The 20,101-nt window shown below is 43.4% G+C and overlaps 1 protein-coding gene across 1 annotated transcript in view; it reads right to left on the minus strand.

Moving 5' to 3' along the window:
• Positions 1 to 16,116: 16,116 nt before the first annotated feature.
• The window catches only part of LOC106603204 (ephrin-B3), a 38,158-nt gene continuing 34,173 nt past the window's right edge, over positions 16,117 to 20,101 (minus strand). Inside the window, exons 3-5 of the mRNA XM_014196540.3 lie at positions 19,034 to 19,126; positions 18,776 to 18,832; positions 16,117 to 18,690 (exon numbers count right to left, since the gene is read on the minus strand). Coding sequence (XP_014052015.2) covers positions 18,278 to 18,690; positions 18,776 to 18,832; positions 19,034 to 19,126 — 563 coding nt within the window. The 3' untranslated portion in view covers positions 16,117 to 18,277. The remainder of the gene's footprint in view (positions 18,691 to 18,775; positions 18,833 to 19,033; positions 19,127 to 20,101) is intronic.

Here is a 20,101-nt window from a genome sequence, read left to right on the forward strand (position 1 = left end):
GAGAGAGAGAGAGAGAGAGAGAGAGAGAGAGAGAGAGATGGATGGATGGATAGGGAGGAGTGAGATGGAGTGAGACATCCAGGCTGATATGAGATAACCTGTCGAGTATTGGGCCAGGTGTTGTGAGGCTCAGTGTGTCTGTGCTGTGGGGAGCTGCTGACCTTTGAGAGCAGATTTGATTGGAGGCTGGATGTGCTTGGCATAGAGTGGGCCAAACAGACACACCAGGAACAGACATGCCGAAGGGGCACATCAGAGACAGACATACAGACGGGACACCACCGACCTGTGTGGGTGTGGGTGTGTGTGTGTGTGTGAGTCCTGGTTTACACACAGCTCTGTCAGGGTGACATTACTTTTTCGCTGTGTGTAACACACTGCTCTTCATCAATGTAATAATGCAGTCATTACCAACATATTCTCTGTGATCTGGTGCATCGCCATCATGGTCCATAGGAGGGGTGCTGGGGTTGAAGAGAGGGTACCAGAGGGTCCGGAAGGGGAGAGAGGTCTGGGGCCCCACAACATAGCTTGTCACTGGTCACAGCATTCTATTTACATCCACCATGTGGTACACACACAGAAAGACACACACACACTTGATACAGCTCAGTGCCCCTTTGGTCAGATTCCACTGTGTTTTTGCTCTTCGGTTGACAGGTTTTGCTGTGTGGAGAAAAAACAACCCACCCCCCCCCCACTCTCCCCCATCTGTCTCCATCCTCCCTCACACACACCCATTCCAACGACAGGGTCAAAGGCCACGGCTATCAAAACAGGGTGGATGGGATTGGAAGTCTGTTCATATCGCAAAACATTGGCCTTTTGTCTCGAAGGATGGAGAGAGAGAGAGTTATGGAGGGAGAGAGGGAGCGTTAGAGGGCGAGAGAGAGAGAGAGAGGATGGGAGAGAGAGAGAGAGAGAGAGAGAGAAAAGAGAGGGTGAGTTAATTACAAGGCTATGCTACATGATATGTGGTTGAAATGAGTTGGTTTAGATAATACTTATCATACAAGGGGTTAGATATACTATATTGAATCATAGAACTCATGAGGTATTCAACAGAGGATGAGACTAGACTATTGTGGTATTTAATTTAGAACATTCCATTATTGTTCTTCTTTGATGTCATGAATCCAAGCTGTTACTGAGTGTGGGCCTAAACCAGGGGTGTCAAACTCATCCCACGGAGGCCCTAGTGTCTGTCAAATAAGCCCTAGACAACCAGGTGAGGGGAGTTCCTTGCTAATTAGTGACCCTAATTAATCAATCAAGTACAAGGGAGGAGGGAAAACCCCCAGACACTCGGCGCTCCGTGGAATGAGTTTGACTCATGGCCTAAATGAAAGACCCCGTCTGTCGTAGAGGATGTTAATCCCAGTGTGCGGGTTTAATTAAGCGAACACACGCACGGCTGTGTGTCATGTCTCAGGGGGGCTGTTGATCTGTGTGTGACCTATGTGTCTCTGGGGGCATGTTGGTCTGAAGGAATGTTGACCTAGAAACCAGAGTAGGAATAATCTCGACAAGATCACAAATCTCCTATCATTCTCCTTCTGTGTTTGTGTGAGTCAGTACTGTACTGACCGTCCTTTGACAGTGTGTCTGTGGATAGAAAGGAGGGTTGCTGTAGAACCTACCACCTGTCAGTGTTTTGCTTTCGACACTGACCTCTGACATTCACTCGACCAATCCACGGCAACCTTTAGTAATACAGGTCACGGCACCAATTTAACGTAGGTGGCTTCCTCCATCAGGGCTCGACCCCCACTGCTTCCATGCACATCAACGGTTCCCTAGTCGCACTACCAATGCATGCGATTCACCAAACAAGCTGAAGACCAGGGCCCTTTACCAAGTATCTAATCACCATGTGTCCTATACTTGTATGTACAGGGATTACTTGCAGGTATCATCCGCCAATAGATACATGCGTTATTTTATATCAGTGTGTAGCCTCTCATATTGTCCTCTGAGCAGGAGTGTATGGAATGTGTGTCAGTGGACTACCCAGGCAGAGCAGCAGATGGAGGATATGGTCAACCAACCTAATCTGTGTAATTACCTCGACAATTCCCTTCGGTATTTCCGTCCATCCTAAACCTCACTGACCTATCCTGTCTCTCCTAAACCTCACTGACCTATCCTGTGTCTCCTAAACCTCACTGACCTATCCTGTGTCTCCTAAACCTCACTGACCTATCCTGTGTCTGCTAAACCTCACTGACCTATCCTGTGTCTGCTAAACCTCACTGACCTATCCTGTGTCTCCTAAACCTCACTGACCTATCCTGTGTCTGGCACCGGTACTAACCGTGTCCCTCCTCCCACCTAAGCTTACTGACACCACCTACCCCCCCAGCCACTATCTATGCCAGCCAGACAAACTCCTCCACATGGTCATGTCATTAGCTGGTCCTTAGAGCCTGGCAGTTTAGACCAGATCTCCTTCTCACATTGTAACAGAGATAACAATGACGTAGCTGCATCAATCTTACTTTCACTACATACTTGAAAACGTTCTCTGTGATAAGAGAACCAAATCTAATGAGAACCAAAATAGAATAATTAACTCCTGCTGAGTAAACAAACATCTGTTCTTATCAGTAGCTTCATGACTGAAGATGCATGACATGTTCGGTGTTAGGCATTATGTCTCAGACTGGTGTGCTGTTGTTGAGATGCTGTGTTCTCTGGTTAATTCTGCCAGATGCCTATCCACAAACCTCTGTGCTGCTGCTTATGGAAGACAGACAGCAGGGACTGGGAGTTTTATTTATTTTATATAACTAGGCAAGTCAGTTAAGAACAAATTCTTATTTACAAAAAGACTCCCTACCCAGGGCAAATTGTGCACCATCCTATGGGACTCCCAATCACGGCCAGTTGTGATACAGCCTGGAATCGAACTAGGGTCTGTAGTGACACCTCTAGCACTGAGATGCAGTGCCTTAGACCGTTGTGCCACTCAGGAGTGGTGCAGCTGCATTGTTGGTCATCCTAGTTTTGGTTAGCACTGCCTGTTACCCATCAACATGCTCACTTGATTTGCTGCCAGCTTTGTCATTTTGATTTGAACTTGGGGGTCCTCATGCCAGGGATTTCCTAAGGTTCCCCTCCATTCTGTAGAGTAATACACTCTCCACAGTAGTAAACCTTGATTGATTTTGACTATATAAAAACAATGCAACCACAAGTGTGAAGACAAGCATTTAGAAATGTGTCAACAAAAAGTGCAAAACGCATTTCCATCCCTGTCCAAATTCAAACATGTTACATTTACAGCTAACCCACATTAAAATAATATGTCTAAATACTAAAATATTCACTGTTTTTGCATCCATGACTAGTAAACTGTCGTTCTGCAGACATGACCATACTATAGTGATCAGTAGTGCTTTGTTAATGACTAGTATACTGCAGTATTTACTATAGCATTTAAGACATGACTAGTAACACCTGCTGATTAGGTTAGATAAAAATGGCACAACTACCAGACTATGCCAGTTACTGTTGAATGAGGGGAACACCTCAACCAGAAGACACAGGTTCATGATGGCAGCAGTTTTACGGGCGCCCAACCAATTGTGCCATTATGTGGGTTTTTTCGCGTTGTTTGTAACTTATTTTGTACATAATGTTTCTGCCACCTTATCTTACGGCAAAAAAGAGCTTCTGGATAGCAGGACAGCGATGACTCACCTCGGATTAGACAAATATTTTTTTCTTCAACAAGCAGGACATTCTCCGAACACCCGACAAGGGCAACATCCCAGTTATTGGCAAGAGGAAGAGACATGTACAGAGGACACAGAGCAGGTTGCCTCGTAAGGATCTGCAGAAGGCGAGTGGGAATGCTGCCGTTACTGTCGATATTACTCGCCAATGTGCAATCATTGGACAATAAATTAGACGAGGTACAATCACGAATATCCTACCAACGGGACATCAAAAACTGTAACAGCTTATGTTTCACGGAATCGTGGCTGAATGATGACATGGATATTCAGCTAGCAGGATAAACGCTGCACCGGCTAGATAGAACAGCACACATCGCTAGATAGAACAGCACACTCCGGTAAGACGAGGGGGGGCCGGTCTGTGCATATTTGTAAACAACAGCTGGTGTACAAAATGTAAGGAAGTCTCTAGATTTTGCTCGCCTGAAGAAGAGTGTCTAATGATAAACTGCAGGCCACACTACCTGCCAAGAGTGTTTTCATCTACTTTTCGTGGCTGTTTATTTACCACCACAGACGGATGCTGGCACTAAGACCGGACTCAGTCAGCTGTATAAGGAAATAAGCAAACAGGAAACCGCTCACCCAGAGGCGGCGCTCCTAGTGGCCGGAGACTTTAATGCAGGGAAACTTAAATCAGTTCTACCAAATTTCTATCAACATGTTGAATGTGCAACCAGAGGGAAAAACATTCTAGATCACCTGTACACCACAGAGACGCGTACAAAACTCTCCCTCGCCCTCCATTTGGTAAATCTGACCACAATTCTATCCTCCTGATTCCTGCTTACAAGCAAAAATTAAAGCTGGAAGCACCAGTGACTCGGTCTATAAAAAAGTGGTCAGAGGAAGCAAATGCTAAACTACAGGACTGTTTTGCTATCCGGGATTCTTCCGATGGCATCAGTCACTGGCTTTATCAATAAGTGCATCGAGGACGTCGTCCCCACAGTGACCGTACATACATACCCCAACCAGAAGCCATGGATTACAGGCAACATGCGCACTGAGCTAAAGGGTAGAGCTGCCGCTTTTAAGGTGTGGGACTCTAACCCGGAAGCTTAGAAGAAATCCTGCTATGCCCGCCGACGAACCATCAAACAGGCAAAGCGTCAATACAGGGCTAAGATTGAATCGTACTACACCGGCTCTGACGCTCGTCTTATGTGGCAGGGTTTGCAAACTGTTACAGACTACAAAGGGAAGCACAGACTCGAGCTGCCCAGTGACACAAGCCTACCAGACGAGCTAAATTACTTCTATGCTCTCTTCGAGGCAAGCAACACTGAGGCATGCATGAGAGCATCAGCTGTTCCGGACGCATGTGTGATCACGCTCTCCGTAGCCGATGTGACTAAGACCTTTAAACAGGTCAACATTCACAAAGCCGCGGGGCCAGACGGATTACCAGGACGTGTGCTCAAAGCATGTGCTGACCAACTGGCAGGTGTCTTCACCGACATTTTCAACATCCCTGACTGAGTATGTAATACCAACATGTTTCAAGCAGACCACCATAGTCCCTGTGCCCAAGAACACTAAGATACCCTGCCTAAATGACTACAGACCCATAGCACTCACGTCCGTAGCCATGAAGTGCTTTGAAAGGCTGGTCATGGCTCACATCAACACCATTATGCCAGATACCCTAGACCCATTCCAATTTGCATACTACCCCAACAGATCCACAGATGATGCAATCTCTATTGCACTCCACACTGCCCTTTCCCACCTGGACAAAAGGAACACCTACGTGAGAATGCTATACATTGACTACAGTTCAGCGTTCAACACCATAGTACCCTCAAAGCTCATCACTAAGCTAAGGATCCTGGGACTAAACACTTCCCTCTGCAACTGGATCTTGGACTTCCTGATGGGCCGCCCCCAGGTGGTGAGGGTAGGTAGCAACACATCTGCCACACTAATCCTCAACATTGGAGCCCTGCAGGGGTGCGTGCTCAGTCCCCTCCTGTACTCCCTGTTCACCCATGACCTCATGGCCAGGCACGACTCCAACACCATCATTAAGTTTGCAGACAACACAACAGTGGTAGGCCTGATCACCGACAACGACGAGACAGTCTATAGGGAGGTCAGACACCTGGCCGGGTGTTGTCAGAATAACAACCAATCCCTCAACGTAACCAAGACTAAGGAGATGACTGTGGACTACAGGAAAAGGAGGACTGAGCACACCCCCATTCTCATTGACAGGGCTGTAGTGGAGCAGGTTGAGAGCTTCAAGTTCCTTGGTGTCCACATCACCAACAAACTAGAATTGTCCAAACACATCAAAACAGTCATGAAGAGAGCACGACAAAGCCTATTCCCCCTCAGGAAACTAAAAAGATTTGGCATTGGTCCTTAGATCCTCAAAAGGTTCTACAGCTGCAACATCGAGAGCATCCTGACTGGTTGCATCACTGCCTGGTAAGGCAACTGCTCAGCCTCTGACCGCAACGCACTACAGAGGGTAGTGCGTACGGCCCAGTACATCACTGGTGCTAAACTGCCTGCCATCCAAGACCTCTACACCAGGCAGTGTCAGAGGAAGGCCATAAAAATTGTCAAAGAACCCAGCCTCCCCAGTCATGGACTGTTCTCTCTACTGCACTGCAAGCTGTACCGGAGTGCCAAGTCTAGGACCAAAAAGCTTCAACAGTTTTTACCCCCAAGCCATAAGACTCCTGAACAGGTAATCAAAAGGCTACCCAGACTATTTGCATTGTGTGCCCCTCAATCCCCCTTTCACGCTGCTGCTTCTCTGTTTATCATATGCAGTCATTAACTACACATTCAAGTACATACTACCTCAATTAGCCTGACTAAGCGGTGCGCCCACACAATCTGCATTGTGTCCTGCCACCCCCTCTATTACACTATGCTCTGTTTATCATATATGCATAGTCACTAGCCATACCTACATGTAACTACCTCAGCCTCACTAACCAGTGCTTGTATATAGCCCCACTGTTATTAGTCACTGTCTATTTTTACTTATTGTTCACCTAATACATTTTTTTACTTAAAAATTGCATTGTTGGTTAGAGCCTGTAAGTAAGCATTTCACTGTAAGGTCTACACCTGTTGTATTCTGCGCACGTGACAAATAAACTTTGCATTGCTCAGAACAGTTGACCCAAATCAACAAACCAGACAACACCTTGACCGAAATAACATTACAATTGTAACAAATGTTAAACAGGTTCGAGGACCATTAAGAGGAAACAGTACAGAGGCAGATGAACAAGCAACATTTAAAGTTTAGATTAGCCCACATTAAGAGTACACCAAAATGACTTCAATCTGTTACATCCACTAGATAGCTTTCTGAAATACAATGTTTCATGGATTCAGCTGACCAAGTTCAAGATGACCAAAACAAATATTGTACTTATGGTAGTAAAGTGAACCATTTGTATACATTTAGGTTATTTTAGAAATACAATTTACTTTTCTTAAAGACAATCCCCTTATTGGAGGGTGATGCCAATAAAATCCCTGGACATCAAACCAGCAAAGCCTCCCTCAAAAGGACAATACAGTGGCTTTACATAAAGAACATCTTGAATGTCACCACATTAAACTGATGGTTAAACTCAACACATTCAGAACAAAATCGACCACATGCCAAACATTACTTCAATGCAGTCAAAATGGTTGCACACAGAAATAAACCAAAAGCAAAGATGCCATACAACCTATTCACACACAGGACCTTACAGGTACAAAACTCACTTGAACATGACCAAGGAGTGCTTTTGTAAGTTTCCTGCATGTCCCCCCCATGATAAGGGTGCCCAGGGAAACACCAACCAAAACTTCAGTTCATAGCCTGTCAATTTTCTTCAGTTTCAAGATTCTAACTGATTGAAGTTTAAGTGATGTCCATCTACTGTAGGACCCCAGCTAAAGAGCAGGCAGAGATGCAGTTCAGTTTAAGAGTCAGGTAATGAGATGATACATGGCAGGGAATGACTGACATGACTAATATTGAATTTGAGACTCCATATGGTTTATCTAAAAGTAGGTGCAAACAGTGACATGCATAATACAGCGGCTGTTATGGCAATAACCAATGTCAACAGAATTTCAAAAAGCATAAAACTGGTTAAACGTAGGCATAAATAACAGCAGTTAACAATGGCCAGAATGGTGCAGGCAAAGCTATAGTAGGCCAATTTATCAATGGCTATATAGCTTTATATTGATTGCCTGCCATGCTAACAAAAGTAGCAAGCATAGCCATACAGCAGGCCTACTTAGCATAACAAAGGCAATGCACAAGTGCAACATTAACATGGTCCCATTAACAGTACAAGCACCAAAGAGAACAGCGCAATACACTCAAAATGTTTAAACATTAGCATGTCACAGCCATTAGCAGTTGATATCAACAATAGAAAACAATGGTTTGAGAGTCCTCATATTTTATAAGATAAGACTTGTACTCATTAAGGACACATGCTGGTTTGACATGAGCAACTACTCAGCTTTGTCTGGTTGAAGACCCGGATTGAAAGGAGACAGCTTCAAACCTGTCCATATAAAAACATATCCATAGTTATAGAGGGCACACCTGCCACAAGTGCCCTCCCACGTATCTACATCACAGAGCATGGAATTCTGTGCAAAGATTTAAATCCAACTGGCAATTCCCTTCATGCATTACTGAAACCAATAATTCGTACCAAGATAGTGGCTTGCTCAACTCAGACAACCATAAATACTTCAAGTTACATATCACAGAGGCTAATTTCAAATATCTACCATATTAATGACCGAGTAGAGCAAGCCACTATCTGGGTATGTATTGGTTGTCTGACTGATGATTCATACTGGTAAAGTCAAAAGGAACTGCCAGTTGGTTTTCAATCCTAGTACAAAATTCCATGTGGATGCAGAGAGGGCATTCTTGGCAGGTTTGCTACATTTCCCAGCAAGAAAACCAAAAATGTTGCTTAAAACAGAGAGCAACAAAGAGCCACTGGCAACCAACACTAAATAGGTGTGGTTTCAGGAGGGGTTCTAAAAGACACTCATGGGGGTGTTAACTGAAAGTTGACTAGCAACAACTGGAACCAAAGAGACATCCACCATGAGCGCCCAATATATTTGCCCAAAACGAAGCAAACAAATGAAAAACCCACACCAAATTTAAACAGGAACCAAATGGAAAAAGGTAGAGCAAAACAAAAACAGGGAAGAAAAGCTGAAGGCTTGTTTGTCTAGAAATTAAGTTAAGCCTCACCAACTAAAGGTGTTAACCCTCCACATCTCTGAAGACAACTGGAGCACAGGGCCAGCCACTCTTAAATAGCACCTGGGCCAGCACAGGTGAAACACCATCCCACTAACAAGATGGCAACCAGCACAGGTGTAACACATACTGACCAACGAGGGGACACCAATCGGTGGGTCCAACGAGCCATACATGCTAAAGTCCAACCTCAAAACATAAATGGAAAAACCAAAACATGTAACACCTTCCCCCTTAAGACAACAAATATATCCTATATTTTTTGCTCACCACCAACAGAAAACATATTTCATTGTCTCACCTTCTCCAATGTAAACACAGCATCTACTGGCTGTCAACAATTAAATATAAGACAAAACGCACTTAACTTTTTTATATATATAGTTGCTTAAAATTAGAAAAAAATAAGAAACCAGCACACTGCTCTTGATAGTATCACTGCTCTTTAATAAGAATTACGTATCGGCCTCAATGCCTTCATCAGCTCTGACGATGCACCTGCATAAAAGATAGCTCAGATGTGCGAGTGCCTTTTGAATTTTTATAGTTACCTAAAACTCACAAGTTTTGAGAAACAGGGGTAAAATAATGTATGTTTCTAAAACTCTCATCCCCTGGAACAAGCGCAACCAAAACAATACTCATATCCAACATGGCAAAACATGCAGTCAAAACATATTGAGCCAGGGCAACAACTTGCTAAATACAAAAAAACGTATTGACTGCCCACCCTTGAAAGACAATCAGCAACCAAATTGTCCTTACCATGGACCTGTCTGATTTCAAGGGGAAAGTCCTGCAACTTTCCTCTCGTGATTTTCCTCAGAGTCCCCGAGTCCCCGATGTCAATGTCATGCTGTAGTACATTTGTCTGAGTTGGTACAGACTGGAATATGTTCCGGGATTCATCCAATGGCATTGAGAAGTATATCACCTCAGTCATCGGCTTCATCAATAAGTTCATCGACGACGTCGTCCCCACAGTGACCGTACGTACATATCCCAACTAGAAGCCATGGATTACAGGCAACATCTGCAACGAGATAAATTCTAGAGCTGCCGCTTTCAAGGAGCGGGACACTAATCCGGATGCTTATAAGAAATCCCGCTATGCCCTCAGACAAACCATTAAAGAAGAAAATCATCAATACAGGGTTAAGTTTGAATCCTACTACAACGGCTCTGATGCTCCACGGATGTGGCAGGGCTTGAAACTATTACGGTCTACAAAGGGAAACCCAGATGCGAGCTGCCCAGTGACACGAGCCTACCAGAAGAGGCAAGCAACACTGAATCATGCACGAGAGCACCAGCTGTTCTGGATGACTGTGTGATAACGCTCTCGGTAGCCGATGTGAGCAAAACCTTTAAACAGGTCAACATTCACAAAGCCGCGGGGCCAGATGGATTACCAGGACATGTACTCAAAGCATGCGCGGACCAACTGGCAAGTGTCTTCACTGACATTTTCAACCTCCCTGACTGAGTCTGTAATACCTACATGTTTCAAGCAAACCACCATAGTCCCTGCGAAGGTAACCTGCCTAAATGATTACCATCCCGTAAGACTCACTTTGGTAGCCATGAAGTTCTTTGAAAGGCTGGTCATGTCTCACATCAACAGCATCCTCCCCGATACCCTAGTCACAATCCAATTCGCATACCGCCCCAACAGATCCACAGATGATGTGATCTCAATCGCTCTCTACACTGCCCTTTCCCACCTGGACAAAAGGAACAACTATGTGAGAATGCTGTTCATTGACTACAGTTCGCGTTCAACACCATAGTACCCTCAAAGCTCATCACTAAGCTAAGGATCCTGGGACTAAACACCTCCCTCTGCAACTGGATCTTGGACTTCCTGATGGGCCACACCCCAGGTGGTAAGGGTAGGCAACAACACATCTGCCACGCTGATCCTCAACACTGGGGCCCCTCAGGGGTGTGTACTTAGTCCCCTCCTGTACTCATTATATTACATTTACATTTACGTCATTTAGCAGACGATCTTATCCAGAGCATTCACCTTATGATATCCAGTGGAACAACCACTTCAAGACAAAGGAGCTGTTCGTGGACTACAGGAAAAGGCGGGCCAAACAGGCCCCCATTAACATCAACGGGGCTGTAGTGGAGCGGGTCGAGAGTTTCAAGTTCTTTGGTGTCCACATCACCAACAAACTATCATGGTCCAAACGCACCAAGACAGTCATGAAGAGGGCACGACAAAACCTTTTCCCCCTCAGGAGACTGAAAAAATTTGGCATGGTTCCCCAGATCCTCAAAAAGTTATACAGCTGCACCATCGAGAGCATCCTGACCAGTTGCATCACTGCCTGGTATGGTAACTGCTTGGCATCTGACCATAAGGCACTACAGAGGGTAGTGCATGGCCCAGTACATCATTGGGGCCAAGCTTCCTGCCATCCAGGAGTTATATAATAGGCGGTGTCAGAGGAAAGCCCATAAAATTGTCAGAGACTCAAGTCACCTAAGTCATAGACTGTTTTCTCTGCTACCACACAGAATTTGTATTCGTGGTCCTGGGAACTGGACCTTTTTTAGAGCACCATTATTTTTGTCTTACTGAGATTTACTGTCAGGGCCCAGGTCTGACAGAATCTATGCAGAAGATCTAGGTGCTGCTGTAGGCCCTCATTGGTTGGGGAAAGAAGAACCAGATCATCAGCAAACAGTAGACATTTGACTTCAGATTCTAGTAGTGTGAGGCTGAGTGCTGCAGACTGTTCTAGTGCCCTCGCCAATTCGTTGATATATATGTTGAAGAGTGTGGGGTTTAAGCTGCATCCCTGTCTCACCCCACGGCCCTGTGGAAAGAAATGTGTGTGTTTTTTGCCAATTTTAACCACACACTTGTTGTTTGTGTATATGGATTTTATCATGTTGTATGTTTTCCCCCCAACACCACTTTCCATCAGTTTGTATAGAAGGCCATCGTGCCAAATTGAGTCTAATGTTTTTTTTTAAATCAACAAAGCATGAGAATACTTTGCCTTTGTTTTGTATGTCAATCAGGGTGTGCGGGGTGAATATGTGATCTGTCGTATGGTAATTTGGTAAAAAGCCAATTTGACATTTGCTCAGTACATTGTTTTCGTTGAGGAAATGTACGAGTCTGCTGTTAATGATAATGCAGAGGATTTTCCCAAGCTTGCTGTTGACGCATATCCCACAGTAGTTATTGGGTCAAATTTGTCTCCACTTTTATGGATTGAGGTGATCAGTCGTTGGTTACAAATATTGGGGAATATGCCAGAGCTGAGGATGATGTTAAAGAGTTTAAGTATAGCCAATTGGAATTTGTGGTCTGTATATTTGATCATTTCATTGAGGATACCATCAACACCACAGGCCTTTTTGGGTTGGAGGGTTTGTATTTTGTCCTGTAGTTCATTCAATGTAATTGGAGAATCCAGTTGGTTCTGGTAGACTTTAATAGTTGATTCTAAGATTTGTATTTGATCATGTATATGCTGTTTTTGCTGTTTATTCTTTGTTATAGAGCCAAAAAGATTGGAGAAGTGGTTTATCCATACATCTCCATTTTGGATAGATAACTCTTCGTGTTGTTGTTTGTTTAGAGTTTTCCAATTTTCCCAGAAGTGGTTGGAGTCTATGGATTCTTCAATTACATTGAGCTGATTTCTGACATGCTGTTCTTTTTTTTTCTGTAGTGTATTTCTGTATTGTTTTAGTGATTCACCATAGTGAAGGCGTAGACTCTGGTTTTCTGGGTCTCTATGTTTTTGGTTGGATAGGTTTCTCAATTTCTCTCTTAGGTTTTTGCATTCTTCATCAAACCGTTTGTCATTGTTGTTAATTTTGTTAGGTTGTCTGCTTGAATTTTGTTGATTTGATATGGAAGCTGAGACGTCAAATATCCTGTTTAGGTTTTCTACTGCCAAGTTTACACCTTCACTTTTACCGAGAAACATTTTGTCCAAGAAATTATCTAAAAGGGATTGAATTTGTTGTTTGCTAATTGTTTTTTGGTAGATTTCCACACTACTTTCTTTCCATTTATAGCATTTCTTAATATTATTCAGTTCCTTTGGCTTTGATGCCTCATGATTGAGCAAAGCTCTGTTCAAGTAGAGTGTGATTCTGCTGTGATCTGATAGGGGTGTCAGTGGACTGACTGTGAACGCTCTGAGAGACTCTGGGTTGAGGTCAGTGATAAAGTAGTCTACAGTACTACTGCCAAGAGATGAGCTATACAGCTCTGGAAAAAATTAAAAGACTACTGCAAAATTATCAGTTTCTCTGGTTTTATAGGTATGTGTTCGGATAAAATGAACATTTTTGTTTTATTCTATAAACTACTGAGATTTATCCCAAATTCCAAATAAAAATATTGTCATTTAGAGCATTTATTTAACTGGTCAAAATAACAAAAAATATGGTGTTTTCAGACCGCGAATAATGCAAAGACAATACATATATATTCATTTTTAAACACCATAATAATGTTTTAACTATTAAGAATTCAGAAATCAATATTTGGTAGAATAACCCTGATTTTCAATCACAGCTTTCATGCATCTTGGCATGCTCTCCACCAGTCTTTCACATTGATGTTAGGTGACTTTATGCCACTCCTGGTGCAATAATTCAAGCAGCTCGGCTTTGTTTGATGGCTTGTGACTATCCATCTTCCTCTTGATCACATTCTAGAGGTTTTCAATGGGGTTCAGGTCTGGAGATTGGGCTGGCCATGACAGAGTCTTGATCTGGTGGTCCTCCGTCCACACCTTGATTGACCTGGCTGTGTGGCATGGAGTATTGTCCTGCTGGAAAAAACAATCCTCAGAGTTGGGGAACATTGTCAGAGCAGAAGGAAGCAAGTTTTCTTCCAGGACAACCTTGTACGTGGCTTGATTCATGCGTCATTCACAAAGACACATCTGCCCGATTCTAGCCTTGCTGAAGCACCGTGGGGGGTGTCATCACCGATCCTCCACCAAATTTCACAGTAGGTGCAAGACACTGTGGCTTGTAGGCCTCTCCAGGTCTCACAACCACTGTGACATTTGGTGGAGGATCAGTGATGATCTGGGGGTGCTTCAGCAAGGCTATTTAAAATCTATTTAATCCATTTTGAATTCAGGCTGTAACACAACAAAATGTGGAATAAGTCAAAGGGTAGGAATACTTTCTTAAGGCACTGAATCCTCTCCATGTCCTGAATCTATAAACTCTTAAACTGAACTGCATCTCTACCTCCACCTGCTATTTAACTGGAGTCCCACAGTAGATGATAATGTATAATAATCATCTAAACCTCAATCAGTTACAATCTTGTAACTGAATAAAATTGTGTGACAGTCTAGGAACCAAAGTTTTGGTCAGTGTTTCCCTGGGCAAGGGAGGACATGCAGGAAATGTATAATAGCAATCCTTGGTTGTGTGGTGTGGTGTTGTGTGTGTGTGTGCATGAGTATGTTTTTATTTATGTGAGCAACCATTTTGTGACCAGGCTGACTTGAAGAAATGTTTGGGGGTGTGGTCGATTTTGTTCTGAATGGTATGCATTGAGTTTGACCATCAGGGAGATTTTTCATGTATAAAAATGTTCAAGATGTTCACCACCGCAATAATGTCCTTTAGGTTTCAGTTTGTTTGGAGAGGCTTTGCTGGCTTGAGGTCCAGGCAGTTTATTGGCATCACCCTACAATAAGGGCACTGTCTGTAGGTAAAGTAATTTGTATTTCTAAAATATCTATTTACGTAAATGCAGAGGTTACTGTTATTTTCTCCCATCAGTAGTACAGTATTGCTTGTCATTTTGTGAACATGGTCAGCTGAATCTCTGTGAAAACTCTGTATTTCAGAAAGCTGTCTAGTGAAAGTAACAATTTCAGTTATTTTGGTGTACTCTCGTGTGTGTTATTTATCTGTCAAACAAGCAAACCTAATCTTCTAAGCTTTAATGAACTTTGTCACGTCCTGACCATAGAGAGCTTGTATTTTTCTATGGTAGAGTAGGTCAGGGCGTGACCGGGGGGTTTGTCTAGTTTATTTATTTCTATGTTGGTTCTAGTTTCTTTTTTCTATGTTGGGTTTTTTGTCTAGTTTAAATTTTCTATGTTGTGTTCTAGGTTCTTTTTTCTAGGTTGGGGTTTTCTTATGATTCCCAATTAGAGGCATCGTTGTCTCTAATTGGGGAACATATTTAAGTTGTTGTTTTTCCCACTAGTGTTTGTAGGAGATTATTTTTTGAGTTAGTGCATGGTGTAGCGCTTAGTCACGGTTTGTTGTTTATATTTATTGCATAGTTTCACATAGAAATAAAGATGTGGAACAATACGCATGCTGCGCCTTGGTCTCGTTCATACGACAACCGTGACTCTTTGTATTTGCCTCTGTACTATTTCCCTTCAATGGGCCTAGAACCTTTTCTAATGTTTGTTACAATTGTGATAGAAATGTTATTTTTTTGCTAGGGTGTTGTCTGGTCCGTTGCATTGTTCAAAACTGACCCAACTTAATGGGTGGCCTGTCACGAACCTGTCATATGTTCTGGTTGAGGTGTTCCCCTTACTGAACAGTAACTGGCATTGTCTGGTTGTGCCATTTTAGCTAACCCTATTTGGCAGGTGTTTTTACAGTCATGTCCACAAAAATACTACAGTATACTAGTCATGTCCACAAAATACTATAGTGAATACTACAGTGAAGTCAGCAAAAACACTACAGTGAATAATACCATAGTACGTAAATATAGTAATACTACAGTGAATAATACCATAGTATGTAAATATAGTAATACTACAGTGAATACCATAGTACATAAATATAGTAATACTACAGTTTCTAGACCATATCATTTTTTCATGTGGGTAGAAGGAGAGATGAAGAGAAGGATGCATACACGTACACAAAAGGGTAAGGAAAAATAAGGCATTGGACAATTCAAATTCCCTTATTGCCTAGCAGCATCCAACCAAATGAGACTGTAGACCAAACAAGCTGTCAGAACTGTGTGTGTGGTATTCTGAAACAGATGCAGTGTGAGAGGAGAGAACAGGAGACCCAGAAGAACACACCTGTGTCAACATGAACACTTAAAGAAACACACTTGAGACACAATGATTTTATAACATACTTAGGTTTTTATGTAATTTTTCCCCAAAACTGGAATGTACGCCTGGAAAGAGGTGATTGGGAAGGGACAGGAGAGCAGAGACCCCATAAACCATCTTATAGTGTCCTGCAAAGTCTCAACAGTCAGTCTCATCGATCTCAAAAAGGTCTCCTTTACCATCTACCTACCACGTCAAACCATTGTCTCATCCCTTGTCTCACCAACACCAGATCCATCTCTCCTCAGTTCTGAGGAGAGATGGGCAACCTCCTCTGGATGAGGTTATTGGCACAAAATGACTGAGTGGAAAATAGCAGTTGAGAAAGACAACCTAGTGAAAGCAAATGAAACACTATGGCAAATGGTACACAGAATACGGTAGAATAGAACAGAATTGCACTGGCCTTAAGTCCAGCTGGTCCCTGGTAGAGAACTGAAAGCAGAACGTCTTGGAAGGTACACAAGGACAGGACATGTTTATTCTAGCACCCAGAAAATCACTTTCTTATCAGAGGCGTCTGCCGCCATGTCTCAGGTAGTGTGCTGTTGCTTTGTAGTCCAATCAGAGTCCAATGTTGTCGAAGGGTTGTGATGTAAAGTATGAGGTCCAGAATGTCCCAGAGTGATGAAATGTCGCAGAGAGGTGTCAGACCCAGCGGGAGCTGGACTGATCTGTGATGTTTCCGATCACTCCGTCACTATAGACCTCAACATCCTAGAAATCATCACACTACATAAAAACGACAGTAGGAATCCGTTAGTTTGTATGAAAACATGAAACAATACATCTATTTCTGTGTATGAGGTGTGGTCCTGAGACTCGAGGACTGAGTTTTAAAGCCAGCGTGTAAGACATTTCCTCTATAGCACTCGTTACGTGCACATTGTGTTGAAACGGTCCCACAGACAAAGGATGTTCTAAGTCACATTGGCATGGACTCCACCATGCTGTTATATATGTTGACTATCGTCTCTGGCATTTCAACAATGACCTCTGACCTTTTCACGCTCTTTACTTGCTGCATTCCTCTCCTCAGCCAGCCAACTGTTGGTCCTCAGTTACCAATGCATTGTGGGGAATGAAAACAGACTGCAGCTGTCACAAAACCAAACAGATGATTCACCTCTAAAAAGACACTGTCACCGGTCACAGAGGAGCAACATAAACAATACTGTGGGTGAAGGTTTCTGTTCTGTAGCTGTGTGTGGATGTACAGTATGGGAGAATCACAGTGTTTGTGGGTTCGTCTGTTCAAACACGTTGCCAATACGCTTCCTCTTCTTGAGTACACCTCTTTGCGCTGCTGTCCTCCTTCCTTTGTGAAACTTTATATACAGAAAAGGGAACTATTTCAATGCTAAGGCATTGTAGAGTGAGTGAGAGGATGGGGTAAAGGAAGAGTAGATCCTTCATTTCGAAGACAAACACAAAACATATCCTAAATACCAGTACCTAGATCTCATCTAGACTCCAAAACAGAGAACAGACAACACTGACAAGAAAACAGTGCCTAACAGAAATCTGAACTGAAATATCTACAAATGAGTTAGGAAATCGTTATATTATATCATCTGTAAAGGATGACAGTGGGTAGAAATCTTGCTTTGATATTTCCTCGTGTGGTTTTGGTTTTAAGACTGACATACCCCCCCCCCAAAAAAAGTTCTCACGCACCACACACAAGCAGACGTACTGCTTGCGCGGACGCACGCACGCAAAAACACGATCACTCACGCAAATATACACACACACACACACAGACACACACACTAACAATTTGAAAAGTTTTGACATTTCATATCTAGTGTCAGCTCTCACTTTGAGTGAGAGGCGACACTGAGCCGCTGCCACTGTGAGACCATCAGTTTAATGGCCCTCACGTCCAGGCCTCATGGACCCAATCATAGGGTTCAAAGCAGGGAAGAGGTCCTACCCCCACCAATACACAACCACTCCTCCATCCATCCACAGTGGCAGAGCACTGTACAGTACAGTCCATAGGGCAGGAGGGTGAGGGCAGCCGTCCCGACAGTCAGTCATAGAGAGGGAAGTGGGAGGATAAGGGTGTGGAGGGAGCTAGAGGGACAGTTGGATTTCTATGTTGAAAACAGCAGTCTATTTGTTGGTACTGCGTCTATGCCAGCTGGGCCGTCTAGGTGTCTCCCTCATACTTTGTAGTAGATGTTGGCTGGGCTCTGAGGGGGCATCTCCTGGACGATGTAGACGGGGTGACCGTAGTCCCCGCTCACCTTCTCGTAGTGCGGGCAGTAAGCCTGGTCTGAAGTCCGCAGCGGGATGATGATGTCACTGGGCTCCGAGCCGTTGTTTCCTCCGGCGGAGGAGCCGGCCCCGTTGTTGCTGCCCCTCTTGGGGGTTAGGGTGGCCAGGGTCAGGGTGGGGTGATGGGTCTCAGAGTGCTTGTTCTGTCGCCAGCGGTAACACACCACACAGATGACAGACGTCACGATGAGGAGGAAGGCTCCGCCCCCTGCCGCTCCAGTGATCACTGCCACGTTAGAGGAAGGTAAAGGGTTGTTCCCCTCGCCCTCTCCACCAGCCTTGGGCGTGGTACCGTTCCCTGTTAGGAAAGAGGGGTTAGGATCAATGACTAACACTGTAGATACTGTATCATTAAACCAGTGAGGAGTGTACTGTAGACTTACCTTTGGGGTGGAAGCGGTTTGAGTCTGGTTTGGGTTTGGGTGGGAGGCCATATGCAGCTATGGGAAATCACACTTTCTTTAGGGTTGTGAACAACATTACATAGCAGAGTTTCATGAATATTGTTAGAAAATCAGTACAAGAATATGCCAGACCCCATGCAGATTCATTTATATCAGGATGATTACTATTGAAAGACTAATTACAGCAAATCAAAGAGAATATATATATTTAACAGTAAGGATGGTGATGATACTCACTCTGTCCCACTTTGAGAATCACCTTCATCCCTCGTGTCACACACACTCCTCCTCTCGTGCTGTCCAGCCCCTGCCTCGTCCCATCAGAGGTAGCTAAGAGAGGAAGAGGAGGAGTGGAAGACTACCGTTAAAGAGATACCTAACACTACCCCACACACATGTCAAACTATGCAGTTGAAGTAAATATTGTCAGGTTGGGTTACCTCAGCAGCAAACTTCATGGAGTCATAAGCCCTCAAATTATTCCCATCTTTTTTCACACATCATATACATACATTCATACATACATTCTGAAACCACACTTACACACTCTGTAACGTGACACACTTCAATATGTAACATCAGGCAGGCTCACACACACACACACACACACACACACACACACACACACACACACACACACACACACACACACACACACACACAAAACCATGGCAAATCAAATCAAATGTATTTGTCACATACACATGGTTAGCAGGTGTTAATGCAAGTGTAGCGAAATGTTTGTGCTTCTAGTTCCGACCATGCAGTAATATCTAACAAGTAATATAACGTAACAATTTCACAACAACTACCTTATACACACAAGTGTTAAGGAATGAATACGAATATGTACATAAAAATATATAAATGAGTGATGGCCGAACGGCATAGGCAAGATGCAGTAGATGGTATAGAGTATAGTATATACATATGAGATGAGCAATGCAGGGTATGAAAACATTATATGAAGTGACATTGTTTAAGGTGGCTAGTGATACCTTACATCAAGATGGCAAGATGCAGTAGATGGTATAGCGTACAGTATATACAAATGAGATGAGTAATGTAGGGTATGAGAACATTATATAAAGTGGCATTGTTTAAAGTGGCTAGTGGTACATTTAATTACATCAGATGGCAAGATGCAGTAGATGGTATAGCGTACAGTATATACATAGAGATGAGTAATGTAGGGTAAGTAAACATTATATAATATAAAGTGGCTAATGATAAATTGATTACATACATTTTTCCATTATTAAAGTGAGTGGAGTTGAGTCAGTTTGTTGGCATTAGCCACTCAAT

This window comes from Salmo salar, chromosome 04 (genome assembly GCF_965601325.2).
Source record: "Salmo salar chromosome 04, fSalSal1, whole genome shotgun sequence".
NCBI classification, from domain to species: Eukaryota; Metazoa; Chordata; class Actinopteri; order Salmoniformes; family Salmonidae; genus Salmo; species Salmo salar.